At 37.1% G+C, this 15,666-nt stretch overlaps 1 protein-coding gene across 1 annotated transcript in view; it reads right to left on the bottom strand.

Annotated features, from left to right (window-relative positions):
- The window catches only part of gpc6b (glypican 6b), a 97,777-nt gene that overhangs the window by 65,704 nt on the left and 16,407 nt on the right, over positions 1 to 15,666 (bottom strand). Inside the window, exon 2 of the mRNA XM_038720602.1 lies at positions 10,085 to 10,243. Coding sequence (XP_038576530.1) covers positions 10,085 to 10,243 — 159 coding nt within the window. The remainder of the gene's footprint in view (positions 1 to 10,084; positions 10,244 to 15,666) is intronic.

Consider the following 15,666-nt stretch of genomic DNA (forward strand, 5'->3'; position numbering starts at 1 on the left):
ACTCCAGTCCCATAAAGGGTAGTGGAGATTGCAGAAAGTATTTTATATACCTCAGTTATTGTCATTTATAGGACATTATGTCCAATCCAAAGCTTTGAGGCAGCATTAATAGATTTTTTTGGGCTACTTGGAAGCAGCGGAAAGAGCTGTAAAAACAATAGTGATATATTATTACCTCATAAAGCTGATATGGTGAACATGTCAGCAAACAGCGGCCTATTTGCACATTGGGGTCATTCACATGTTCCCAGGGCCCTATGTTCCCCAGTTTCAGGGTTATTCCCATTATGTGCCATATAAATCTGGGGAACATGGGACCCTGGGAACACAAATACACTTCCTACATATCCACCAGGTAGACAAGCATTTCTTTGGAGCATACAAATTCAAGTCCAATATTCTGTTTTGGTCTTTGTCAACCCCCATGATAGAAATATAGTGTTAAATGCTGCACTATGTTCGCCATGTAGTCGATACCTTTATCTGTCTGCTGTTTGGTGCTGGGCAGGTAGTGTAGGGGTTTATCAAGGATTTGTCACTGACAACAGCTACCTGCTGTATCTGGAACAGTGCTGTTGAGAGCAGACTGTATTACAGAATCGGGTGATAATTCTCTGTGGGTTTGTCACTATGAGCAACACCTTTACACACGAGTTACACATTTGAGCCATTGTTCATAAAAAATGTTGATAAATACAGCTTCAATTTCTCTAGTTTCATAGTGGTATGGTCTGGTGGAAAGAGCAGTGCATTTTACAGTAACTGCCACCCTTGTACATCTCCCAATCAGTATGTTCTGAATTAGCATCTGTAAAACAATTCACAGTAGTTAGGTCACACGACATGACCACATATCCAATAACAGATCCACCAATCCCATCTAAGCCATGCACATTACAGTCACTGATCAGAATATTTATTTGCAGATGATACAAGCATATTTGGTTCAGGGGACAGCTTACAGCAACTCTTGGAATTAATCACTTCAGAATTCAAGAAAATAAAAGAATGGTTTGACATAAACAGGTTAACAATAAATTTGAGTAAATCTACATTCATGGTATTCGGACACTGTAATTCAAATCATCAAGCACAGATACAGATAGAGGGTGTTAACATAGAAAGAGTACATGAAAATAAATTCCTTGGAGTGATCACAGATGACAAGATTTGCTAGAAGCCTCACATAAAACAAATCAAAACCAAACTGACCAGAAGTATTGAAGTCCTAGCAAGAGGTAAGTACATTCTGGATCTTAAATCACTTCACATCTTGTACTGCTCACTATTGTTACCTTATTTGAATTACTGTGTAGAGGTTTGGGGAAGCACTTAACATTCACTACATCCACTAGTCATAATGCAAAAAAGTGCCATGAGAATCATTCACAACGTCAGATTTCGGGATCATACAAATTCATTATTTCTACAGTCTAAATTGCTAAAATACCACAATCTAATTGAATATCAAACTGCAGTATTCATGTTCAAAGCAAGAAATAGCCTATTACCTGGGAATAGAAGATGTTCTCTGAGAGGGAGGGAGGGTATGATTTAAGGGGAAGGGAAAATAAACATATTCCTTTTCAAAAAAATTTACTGTAGTAAAAGTAGGAGTGCTCCTTTGTTTATGTCTTTTTTTTTTGTCTTTTTTTTTTGTTTTTTTGTTTTTTTTTTGTTGTACATAATCGAGGTTAGATAAATAAATACTTGTCAGTGGTCACTTTAATACTGTGTATATAAAAAAATATGTGTGTATGTGTATATATATGTATGTATGTATATGTGTATGTACATGCATGTGTATGCACATACACATATATGTATGTATGTATGTATGTATAGCAACATAATAATAATAATAATATAAATATTGTAAATTGAAGGAATGAAAGAATTAAAGGGGTAGGAGTACATAAGTTTTACTTCTTCCTACTCCTTTTCGCACATGTGATAGAAGTATGTTAACACAAGACAGAAGGGTACTTGTTAGCTGCTCATCTGTTGTTTTTTTATCCTATGTTTTTAAACATTGTTTTATTTTATTGTGGTGGTGGGTTTTGACAAAAGTGTAATGGATTTGAAGTGGTCATTAGTGCTCAGCATTGCAGGTTAAATTAAAGATTACAGCAGCAGAGAAACAAAATGCATTGACTCTCCATGATGCCAGACTAAATCACATCCGATTAGTTATATCATGAGCCGCCCGTGTTGCATACCAACAGAAAGTAAAATATGAAAGCCTCACCTGCAAGTTAGTAGAACATACAGGATGTTATTTCACAGTGTTAGTGCCTGATTGAGATAAATGTATTTTTTGCTGCAACCAGCAGCTATCATAAATCACTTGATGTTAGTTTGGAGGGTAAAGGTCAAATTTGCCATATCAGAAATGCTAGGTTCTAATCCTGCATACATCTATTCAGTCTACAACTGCTTCTTATTTATGACATGCATTATAAAGACTTGCTTTTTTGTATTCTTATCACAAGTAATTATTGTTTATTAGCATTTCTTATCATGTACCAGCAAATGTTAACTCACATCCTCTGGGGATCTGATAAAATTAGCTTTACTATACACTATCTACTGCTATCTTCACAGTATGCAAGACTTGTGATGTTGGCAAAAGTATGGTTATTTTATTATTCTTGAGACTATAGTAAATGAAAGACTACCGTAGTTATTTGTATGCAAAGCTCCAGCATGATTTGTGCTTCATCGGCTTGTTTTTGGTAATGAAAATAGTGTAATAATAATAATATAATAGTGGTGCTGACGATATGCACACTGATTAATGGCAAATTCACAACTAATATCACGTTAAAAATGTGCATTCTACAAAAAAACATGTGTCAGTTGAAGTATTAATTGAATAAATCCAACATAATTAAGGCAGAATTTACTGTTAATGTGGACAACATATTTGATATAATTCTTAGCTCTGTTTTGGAATGATTTTGATGAATAATTACATTATGAATCACCTCAGTATAATTCAGTGATTAAATATGTAGAAGACAAAGACAACTTAATCTAATTAGTGAAAATTCATGAGCGGGATCATATTTTACAACAGCAAATTTAGTGAAATGCCAGAAACTAAAATGATCTGGAAAGCTTACATAAATCCTTAACACATCCTAGTAATTAAGAGGTCTGACCAAAGGAATGGCTGTAAGAGCTTCAAACTGAGGATAATGATGCTGAAATGCTGGACAGGGGCGATTCTAATACTCCCGATGTGCAGAGAGTTCATTACATTTCGCTGATAAAGCTTAGTTTGGTTCCAATTCCTCACTGTGCACACAGAGCTGTGCAGAGGTTACACAGAGCTATGCTCTCTATGAGAAAGAGAAAGCATGTGTTTCTGTGCTTCCACAGCTGCTTGGTCTCGCAGAAACCGATTGATGGATGCTCTCCTAGATGTCAGTAGTCCGTTTCAGCAATTTTGAAACAGATTGTTCCTATTTTAAATCTTAGAGCTAGATGATGTTAAAAGGCAAGTTGTATGCTCTTCATGTTTTAAGCATACCACAAGTTTTGAAGACAATCTAAACCACAGAGTCAACTTTTTGGTTGTAAGCACATAACCAAAGGAGGCAGCCATGGAGGGGATGATATCTACAGTGAGTACACTCGTGGGATGTGGCCTGCAGAATTAATTACTGCAAAGTATCTTGAACTGTGACCAGCAATAACAGAGGAGGATAAAAAAGGTTGGTTTTCTACCACAATTCACTCTCTCCTTCTCTTGAGTAATTACAATCTACGATAAAAAAACACTGTGGTCAGGAAACTGTGGCATTAGCTTCCTGGACAACATTCTCACTGCACCACATTCTATATCTGTGCAAGCACAAATCCACATATGTGTGCACAAACAAAGTAATTAAAAGCATACATCAGGTTGCAATCACCACCTAAAACACAAATACATATCACAGATCATGGCTTAATACTTTTTAAAACCCTACAGAAATGTTCATATAGCAACGCAGTTAAATTTCACTCTTACGTCTTGAGCAGTTGATCAGAATTGGCTGGATGGTTTTCGCGATGGACCTGTGATGGATATCTCAAAATGTACGTTACGCTGTGTCAGACAAAATCCAAATACACAGTATTTGGACACAAATAGCTATATGTATAAACAGGTGCTCAGAGTACAGTGCAATATAAAAGAATCAATGCAATGCTATTAGTGCAAAATCTCAGGAACACATCCTACTATGATAAGATTTGATACTATGAGGATTTGTTCAACCGCAGGCTGAGGCCTCAGTAAAACCCTTACCAATCTGTTCCAACGGATATTTTTGTAATCATTTCCAGCAGAAATTAATACATATGCAGTGGCTTCTGATAAATATGTGATACAGTTTGCTGCACTTTTTAAAATGAATTATGTGTTAAATGGAGGAGATGTTGCAGAGATGGTGGGGGGTTTTGTTGGGATCAATCCGCACCTTGGGTGTAAGCTGTGCCTGAGAAAACAACTTTGGGGCAAACGTGGACACAAAAGCTGATCTGCAAGATAGTTGTTTTGTTGATTTCCAGGATGGCATTTGACCTGGACCTGTAAAATTGGCACATAACTGGATCATTTTATGCTTTTGTAAGCGTTTTATTTCCAATTTAACCACATTCTGCAGTAATGCAAACTTTGTAATGCAGTTTGTCAAACTGGTTGAATCTGCATAAATTGACAATTTTTAATTGAGTGTAGCATTTGATATTCAAAGGCCACAAACCAATAATGCACTCATAGAACAGATCATTTTTCAGACGTCGTCTATGTACAATCAACACAACCCTGCAAGCAACACCTTGTCAAAACTATCTGTAACTAATTAGTGAAGCTACCCTCAAAAATTATTTGTTTGGTCCTGGAGCAGCAAAGTAAACATGTTATTGCCAGCAGAGCCACTTCTATAGGTCTACAGCCAATCAAAGAGGGAGCCCATCTCTCACTCACTCTCACTGATTGTTGAAACTGGCTAATATAATAAACATGACTTGGAATACAACTTCCTTGAGCTCTCATGCCTGAACATGAAACTAGCAATTTTGCAAAAAAATGAGCACTTGACAATTCTACATGTCAGTCATAAGTTGGGTCATTGATTGGTCTGACAGGAAGTGCCGGTCTATAGACGGCTGCTCTGAGTGCTATGCTACTGTAGAGTACATGACAGGCTGACCTTTGATGTCTCCATTTTCTTGTGTTAATTCCTGTGGGCTGCCAATTGTGAGTCACACAGTGGCAGTTAAAAGCAGAGGCATTTAATATAAAATCACAGCTGCTAAATATAAAAGTAAATGGTATGCTGGCGAGTCAAGACAAGAAACCGTGTGTGTGTGTGTGTGTGTGTGTGTGTGTGTGTGTGTGTGTGTGTTAGCTTTAATGAGATTGAGTTTACTATTTTAAAGTTACCATATCCAACTCTGTAACATGAGGAACATGAGGACTGAACTAGAACTACCCCAGTAATGTAGTTGGATGCCTCCGCCAACCAGTTAAGTTGCAGTTTACATCCATTTCTGTCCTGACTCCTATAATATATGTAGGGAATAATTGGACAGAGAATTGAAAAAAGGTATAAAATGTATTCGGCTAAATGTAAGTTATCACTATATTTATGATACTGTACATACGTGAAATTGCAGTTAAAAACTGTTAATGAAGGATTATCATGGACATAATGTATAAACAATTCAATTAAATTTTCAATTCAATTTTATTTATATAGCGCCAAATCACAACAACAGTTATCTCACAGCACAAGTACACAACAATTTGATTACTATGTAAAAATGGATCATTATAGAGTATAGGTTTACAAAATTTGCTTTCGTTCTCTCCTTACATTTCGCCATCGCGGAGGCATACAAAAAAATGCAAAAAAAAAGCTGGTTCATAAATGTTATCTGGGATTTGACATACTGTCCTGGGATAATTCAACAACAAAAGATAGAATTTGAATAAAATTAAGCAAAAGCAAAACATTAACCCTCAAGTGTACAGAGATGCTGTGGCATTTCTACTTGAATCCTACTTACTCTTCCAATGTCTAACTGGAAAGTCCAATAGGACTTCCTAACAGAGGAAGGGTTTTGCTGAGCAAGCATGCCCTTTTCAGCACCGCCCAGCATCACATTCATCTAGTCACATCATACACATCCACACCTGGTAGCTGGCCAGCACAATATGGCCTTCTATGGTTGGCAGCTTTTAAGAGTAATTTCAAGTTAAGTGATTTGCTGAAGGGCACTTCGACAATAGCTGCTGAAGGAAGAGAGAGATTTCTTTTTCACTTTTTAAACTCTTGAACACACTAAAAATCACTGCAACAATTTAGCACCAATGTAATACTACAGGAGGTTAACTTTACCCAGTACTGGTTGTTTTGACCCATTACTAGCTATTTATTTTTTATGTTGGATTATTTCCCCAAATTAAAAAATTTTTACTCTGAAGTATCAGTGCGCAAATGACATTCAAACTTAAAAGGATTCACATATTATTAACAATCACATATAATTTTAAAAAGAGTAGATTATAACAGTTCACAACCATACCATATTTTAGTTTATGTAGTAACCCAACAGCAATAAAAAAAATATCTTAATAGACCAGTGATAACAGCATGTGAGTCAGTAGCTCCAAAGAAGATCAGTTGTGGAGGTGGACCACATTAATATTCTGTGTGACTACCCAGCCCCATGGTGTTCATGGACAGAGGAGGGCCAAGAATTGATTAGCAATTAAAACCCTTGACTTGGTCTTTAATGAGCAAGTGGAAAAGAATTCTCTGTGCCAGCCATTTGTCCAATTTCTTTGAGCAGTTTCTTCCTGGGGTCTTAGGATTTGTATTACGATGAAAACAATGAGAATATTCAGACATGGCTTTTGGCATATTAGCAAACAGGTGAAACGTATCAGATAATGCTTTCTCTCTTCACACAGCTGTACTGTGTAACATGGGTTGTTGTGGATATTTCTGTATTCCTGCTTGGATGGTCTTGGCATAGTCGAGACTGTGCTGTGACACATAGGCTATGGTGTCAGGTATGCGTGGGCTGGCCAGCTACTGTCAGCTACAGTAACACCCATCACAAACTCTGCATAAGGAGAAGAAAATATACACATACACTCACTGTGTGTAGGTGGGACTCCAGAGCCAGGTGCTAAATAGATGGTAAAGAGCATCTAAATGAACTTACAGCTCTGTATTGTTTGGGTCTTTTACTATGTACTGGGACTTAATATCAAGGCCAGCTTTATGAAGAAAAAATGCTGTTTAAGGAACATGGAGTCAAAGAAATGCAGAATATTATAATAAACAAATTATACTTTAAATACATGACTACTAATAGCCACATAATTTTCACACGCACAACAGATTCAATTAATGACATAAAGATAAGAGTGAAAGTCAAATCTAGCAATCAATATCTCAGATTTCCTGAGCGGGTGGTCAGTTGAGACCCTCAGCAGACACAGAGTCTCCAGACAGCAGAGGGCTACAGAGCTGAAGCCAGCATATGGCATCTGCTTTGACGCTGATGAAATTATGGAGAGTGGCAGCAAACCCCAAGAGGAACAGGGGTGCCTGAAGTCATGCATCTAAGTGCTGCTGGACAAACCCCATTTCCTCCCTCACTGGAGTCCTCCTTATGACATTCACTATCCTGACAGCGGGTGATCAAAATAACACTTATTTATTTATGCACACTTCCAGGAATCACATGTGAGCTAAAGAAGCGTATATTCCTGGAAAAAACAGACAGACTAAAAAATCACTCAGGCATTGTGACATTGAGTTTCTGGGCAGTGTGGAATCATCTGAGAGCTGCATGGTGTAACTGAATAGCATTTCTTTCATATAATATGTTGAATAGTTTAAAAAGAATGGTTATAGAAAGACAAAACATTGACTGGTGAGTATTAAATTGCGCTATTAATCACTCAATCATTATTCAGTTGTTGATATTGGATATATTTAGATAGCCCAATATGTAAATCTATGCATCAACCTCCTACTTTTGGACAACGATTTGAATTACAACGGGATTACTTGAATCTTTGGGATTGTTGCTGTTTAATCCTGAGATCTAAGCAGAGATGTTGACATAACATTTCTTGTGAAATTTATGCATATCAACAGTATGTTAACAGATCCTACAAAAAAAAGGTGCTGACACATTTGGCTCAGGCCAAGTCACCTGAGTGTGCATTATGTAACAGATGTATATTGTGGACCTATATATCGTAGAAGATATACTTAGGGGAAGATAACTCTTAATTCAAATAACAGGGGAAGATAACTCTTAATTCAAATAACAGACAAGGACCACATTTGTTGTGTTGTATTGTGTCATTAACGTACATTTTTTGTTACTAGTCTGATTGATGCTGTGTACAAAAAGTTCAGTAGTCTCAGCTGTGCACTGGTAGTACAATTACTATTTTGAATACAGAGGTATTTCAAGATTCATGGCCCCTTGTCTCCCCTCCATTATCACCTGTCATCATTGTATTTTAAATTCCAATGATGACAGGTGAGCAAACAGACTTCAAATAAAAAGCAGAAAAAAGTCTGCAGAAGCACAGTTACAAGTTACAAGTTACAATGCTTAATTTGCTTATAACACTTAAAGGTTACATCAGTTTAGGTTGTTTATGTGTGCATGTTCCTACATGAAAGCAGGGAGCTTGTTTCTATGCAACTGCACATGCAAATCATGCCACAGGAGAATAAGTAATGTATTAATCATACTAACGTGATCTATATACTGTAGAATCAATGAGCTGCAGTTTAATATCAAATGTAAACATCTATCAAATGCAACACTAAAGTTTTTGTAGGTGGCATCATTTTAGGCATTTAATACAATTTTAATCAGGGTATTTAGATTTTTCTGTTGCTGCGCCTTGACTGTAGAATAGCCTCCAAAATGGTCTCAGCACACTTTAAAAAACATATTTAAACTTTAAATTCTCTTGTTTCATTTGACCTTTATAGATTTTATAACTTTATATTTTGAGGTGTCCACGTTTCTTTTTTTCTTTCTCCTGTAAAGCAATCTATTGGAGAGTGTTATAAAAAAACAAACAGAGTTTGATAATACTGTTACTGATGAATTAGCCGTTGTTTGAGTCAAGGTCGCCAGATTTTGATGGTTACGGGCAACTTTGCCATTTCTTCCTCATTATGATTAGACATTATTAAACTAAACATATATCAATTGGTTAAGTACTACTAATAATACTGGATAGTAAATTTTTGCTGTTAGTTACTGAGTATTATGATCAAATATTCTGGGATTTAAAACAAGGAACCATTAGGGCATTTTTATTAAGGAGAGTAAAGTTGTGTCCTGCCATTCAGTTGGAGAGAAAGAGAATTCAGATAGGTTTCCAAGTCATTAAAAGGTTTTATGCTGCATTCCTAATAAATTGTTTGACAATGCTGACTTGGCAATGCTTGACAATTTTCACCTCTACCACCCTTCACCACTGTCCACAGTGATAAGCTGTTGCTTCCCACACAGTATAATGCAGGGAGGTGGAAGGATTATTATTTCTCATTAATCAGACTCTGTAAGCTGAAGGAGCTGACTCCATATAGAAGGATACCAAGAGAAAGAGGTGGAGAGGTAGAATGAGGCTTGGTTCAGTAATGAGTACCCCCCATATCATGTGGTGGTCAGGACAGTCACCATGGGACTAAGACAAAATAACACACAGCACAAGACCACCAAACAACTTTAATAATGCAGAGTTTGGCTCTGTACTACTGTTCAAGCTGTCAATCTGATGTGCAAGAAACCATGTTTGTCTAATCCAACAAGAGGGTTCTACACTCCAAGGAATATTAATGAGATTTTCACATCTTGTCTCCTCTTGAGGGAGGACAGCTACAGAACAACAAACAGTGAACCTTTTCAAATTAACACATGCAGTCTAAATCCTTTGATTTTCCTTTTAGCAGCATTTTGTTCTACTGTGACTGACCATTAAAACTGTCGGAAAAACAAAACTGGAAAATTAATCAACATTAGGGGAAAAAAGACTTACCATCAAATCTTTTATGTCTGGAAACAAAGGTACTTCTCAATTCATGACTCATTTCATCAGCCAGATTCTCAAAGTCCTGTTTACTCTGTTGGCCAAATTTGTCCTCCATTTCCTGGGTGCAGCATGTGTTTCCCTGAGGACATACACGAAGATGTTCACCTGCAAAATAGACAGAGGACAGTGTTTTTGTATCCATACCAAAAGTGACACTGACTATAACAATCTTAATAAGAGTAATTAAAATAAACTTTTGAAATTCTTCAAACACACACACACACACACACACACACACACACACACACACACACACACACACACACAGTCTTCCTTATTTTAGGTTAAATTTGATTAAAAATAAAATAAAACAAATTCAGTTAAACTAAAATCCAGCGCACTCACTCCAGCAGGTAGTGTGCATAAAATAAAACTAAAGCAACAGTGCTCATTTTTGACACATAATCATGTCGACTGATAAGAGTATTTAACTTCTATGTTCTCTCATATACTGTCGTTGTCTACATATTACGAGAAAGTTGTGCAGGATTGCAGTTCCAAAATCCCAATACCAGGTCTTAATTAACAGCAGTGCATTTAAAATGATGGTTTACTAAGCTTCGCCCCCGCTCCCCAGTTACTGTTGTTGTGTGTGTATGTGGTAGAGAATTCTTAGCATAATTTGTTCTTTTTTTTTTCGGTAAGGTGCTGTGAAAAAACACTTAGGTGTTACGCCTATGTGTTATAATGGTAGGGAAAACCATGTAATGTGCATCGTGTACAATGAGCCTGAGCTTCCAAACAGACAAGCAGCTGTGAGCAGATGGCAGCTGTAAAATGTTCCCTGCATGTAGCAACAGATTGCACAGCATCAGAATCAGTGAATGGATTTCATTTTGTGGGAACCATAATGAGTGAGCAACAATGTGATATGACCACAAGATCATTTTGCACATTGGCATCAATAAATTGTGACATGAGATAACCTTTTAAAAACACCCAGAATTTGAAGTTTAAATTTTTTTTATGGCCGAGTAAGAATGTGCTCCAACGCTTCTCCACTAAACTCCACTACATATATTAATATAGCAGCTGGATTTACCAAACAGTACACACTGTTGCAGTACACGACCACCAAATAATTCTCACTGTCTCAAGAAAGAATAAGCACCACGAGGGAAGCAGCAAGTCAACAAAACTGATTGACAACTCTATAGCTGGCCTAACAGGTGAAATGGCAGAGCTAAACATTGGGGATGCCGAGGTGAAATCACTCCAGGCGGAGATTATGGCTAAATTCCATGCAACAGCTTTAAATATGCATGCTCGTTATAGACAGAGCACTCCGCACCCTCGCAGCCAAACCGCTTCCAAGGAAACCTCCAGCAGCTATGTTAGCACAGCTTCACTATTACCAGATGAAGGAGATGATTCGCCATGCATCCTGCAAATGTGGACAGATGTCCATATATTTTCAGATTACTCTGCTGCATTTTTCCAGACCACTATCCAACCTACGACTGAACGACCAGTCAACAGATAATGTAGCTTACCTACGGATTTTTAGAAATGACCATGGTTTATGTAACTGTAATATATAGCACATCATATTTTGTGGGGCTTCTGGTGTCAATAGGGCATAGGTCTGGGCAATAAAACAATAATGATAATTATCACAATACAATTTTCCTCAATAACAATATAACAAAAGTTCAATATATTGTCAATAAATGTTTGATTTAATTAATTTGAATCACGAATGAATTAGCACTATTTTTCTAGTAGGATATTGATTTTGTTGAGGAAAAGGGACTGAAAAAAAGATTAACTTGAAAAAAGATTCTATCATAATTGTTTTGAATGTTCTACTTCAGATTTGCGAGCCACTTTTTGGCAACCACTTGTTTGACCAAGCTCTGGTCTACAAGGCAGTTGCCCACACTTTGATATGGTGCAGAGACCTGGACTACCTACACTAGGCATCCAAGAGTCCTGGAGGCCTACCACCAGAGATGCCAGTGAAATATCTTGCATATCAGCTGGAAAGGAAGTGCACTGACTTCAGTATTCTTGAGGAAGCAAACATCGACAGTATTTCCATCACCATCATCAAACACCAACTAAGATGGACAGGCATGTAATATGAATGCCTTACACATGCTTCCTAAAACAGTCCTCTACACAGAACTTATGCTGGCAAACGAGCATCCAGAGGTCAGAAAAAGTGGCAAAAAAATCCACATAAACTCTAACTGGGAAGACCTCTGTGAGCAGATGGCAGGTAAATTTACCCCCGCACACAGCAACAGATAGATTGCACAGCAGCAGAACACAGGGGCGCTGGAAGTCAGACACAGTTGCGGTTGCTGAGAGAAGGTCAGTCTATTTTATGACATCATTCTAAATGGTGTGTGATGTTTGTGTTTTTGTATTAATTTGAATATCCAGGATAACTTATATTTAATAGTTGTTAAAATTAATTTACAACAATTTGAGAACATTTTACACCTCAGCAGACAGCAATCCTGAACACCAACACAGTCAAAGTAGTCACAGCAACTACACAGTCAACATGGAACTACTGCATGAGAAATGCAAGGAGATGAAGAGGGAGAGACATTGCGTGGACGAGATAGATATGTGACCCAAGACCATTTCAGCTGATAATAATGCAGCACAATAAGGATACAACACAGATCTATTTCTCTGTCACTGTTAACAGAGACTCCAGAGACTTAGTGAGTACCATAACAAGTGAGCAACAATGTGATACAAGTACAATGGTGACGTGAGGTAACCTTTTTTTTTTTACTGAATTTATGTAATATGTCATAAGCAAACTGCAACCAGCACAGCCATGTTTACACCAGCCAGCATCCTTCCAAACACAGAGATGGAGAGATGAAAAAGTTCCAACACTTTTCCATAGTCACTAGCTTTCCGTGGACAAAGCATGTCAAGTAAAAGAACTTGCTTCTTTTATTTATCTTAATATTTGATGACAAAACATAATAGAAACACTGTGTGCAATGCTGCTAATTTAAAAGATGTTCAGTAAGTATAGCAAAGTTTGTATGCATGTGTGAGCTTTAGTTGTTGGCTACATCAACACAGGCTGTAAAATAAAAACAGTGCAGTTAATGCGCAGTTTTCTCTCCATAAACTGAAAATAAATTTTACTGTTCAACAGACAGATTAAAAATGGCTTGTAGCAAGGGAACATATTTCTTTGTGTTGGGCACAGAATGAAAGAGAAGGTGGTAAAAAAAAGTTTAATTCTGATAACACTTGTCATACACACTCAAGCCCAGTGTTTCTGCTGGTAATTTATCCAAGTTGCACTCCACTATGCAGAATGCAGATGACGCTATAGTAACATTGTATGAAGAGGGATATTTTGTTTATCTTCTGAGACAGCAAACACAATACTTTCAGTAACTGTTATGCTTAAATAGCCATGTTACGGCTGACTAAAGTAACTTAACTAAACATACACTTTCTGTGACTTGGCAATGTGCTAGTACTTCTCTCACACACACAAATAACACAAATAACCTGCTAGTTTATGTCCCATACACACAGGTTACCCAAAAGGCTACGTTCCTTGAAGGGGGAGGTTCAGCGGGTTCAAAAATAACAAAGTTTTTATTCACGTTGATAGACAGAGAGGGCAGTGGTGGAGGAAGTACTCAGATCGTTTACTTACTAAAAATACTAAACATAATCTTGTTATAAGTAAAAGTCCTGCATTGGAAATGTTACTTAAGTAAAACGTTGTCAGTATTATCAGGAAAATTTACATAAAGTATTAAAAGTAAAAGTACTCAATGCAGAAAGATGCCAAACCCAAAATTATTAACAATAAATTAAAAAGATTAAAAAGAAAAGCAGCAAATCTTCATATTTGTCAAGCTGGAACTCTGAAATGTTTTTACATGAGAATTTATAAAAAGAGTTGATACCCCCAGTAACTTTGCCCCTCAAGCAAAATAAAAATCAAGTACTTTGGGAAAACTACAAATGCACACGGCATCACCCAGATCTACTTTCATGCCATAATTTTCCACACTGCCTATTTTAGCACACAGCGGACTGGAGTAGATCCAAAAACTAGCACCCCATGTACTGAACCGAGAATCAATTTTGAGTACAAAATCATTATTAAGCGTGACCCCAAGAATCAAAATTAAAACGAATCGTGAGATACACAAAGATTCACACCCTTAATTTATACACAGTATAATCGAGCACCTCCACAAATAAGGCTTTGATCTTAGACGATAAATATATCATTGGAGCATGCAGGTGGACCTCCCATTGCAGATGTTTTGATGAATAAGTCTTATACCTCCATGAAGCTCAGAATTCCAGCATCATAGGCCCACTCTTAATACACTTCCTCCACTGATCAGACCTACACTGACTGAAAATCAGGTGAAATGTGTATTTTAAATCAAACATTTATTTCAAAATAAAGCTATAAAAAACATGGTTTTAGCAACTTTATTAATATCACACGATGTCTACTGGCAGGTCCCGTTGGCATACACATTCTGAGTGCAGCCTTTTTATCAGATATGTCAAGAAAAAAAAAATCCATCTTGACATGACAAACCTACTGTGTGCTGCAGCAGTCTCAACAGAGCTAAACATCACAAGCCTGTCGTACATCAACATATGGGAAGGAGCTTTCAAGGGACTTCACCACTCAGCAAAGTGCCACGACCTTCCTTGCCAAGGTTAAAACAGCAGCATGGCCTCACAGATAGTCTATCTACTGGAACACAGACCTCACATTAGCAAGAGTCAGGATGAAGTGTGGACCAGACAGGTCTTTTCAGCAAAGGAAAACCGACAGAATGTATTGTACTATCATATAAAGATTTGATAGGAAATCAACTTATTTGATTGATATTATTTAGTGATACTTTGCATATTTATTACAAACCCATAGCAACAACAAACTGATTAAACATCAAGTGTGTGATCTTGTGGCAACTACAAAACCTCAACAGTGTTTTTCTAGATATGTTTACTAGTGGGCTGCTTGTAGTTCAATGCCATTCATCTCCAGACATCATCTGATGTATAGCTCCTGTGCGGCCACATTACGTTAAACAGTGGCCATCCATCATGATGCCGGCTTGTCAGTTTCAGTGAATTAACTAGCTAGCTAGTCAGCTAACCATCCACCCAAAAGTTTAAATGTGTGTCTTTTAATTCAGTTTGTGTAAAGGACTGAAATTCATGTTAAAATGAGGTACCCCTATATGTATTTTTTTTTTCATTGAAAGATTACGCTAGCGGAGGCGGGTAACATTTACATATAAATATTAATAGACCCTGTGTTTACTTTGTTCACTGAGACAGACAAAAATGAAAAGACTTTGTTAGTCAAAGCTCAGCTTTGGGAAGGGAAGAGATGTGGGACAAAATGAGGGCTGTTTTCTTTTTTTTCTTCCCAACAATAGGGTTAGGGTCTGGGTTGTATTACATTATCACCCATTTACATGAGTAGACAGATAGCATTTAAGTCATAGCCTACAGAAGAACTCAGCAGGAGCACAGTCTGGCCTAAGTAAATCAAC

Source organism: Micropterus salmoides, unplaced genomic scaffold, assembly GCF_014851395.1.
Source record: "Micropterus salmoides isolate LMB-PRFRI ecotype aquatic unplaced genomic scaffold, ASM1485139v1 Ms_hic_scaffold_15, whole genome shotgun sequence".
Classification (NCBI taxonomy): domain Eukaryota; kingdom Metazoa; phylum Chordata; class Actinopteri; order Centrarchiformes; family Centrarchidae; genus Micropterus; species Micropterus salmoides.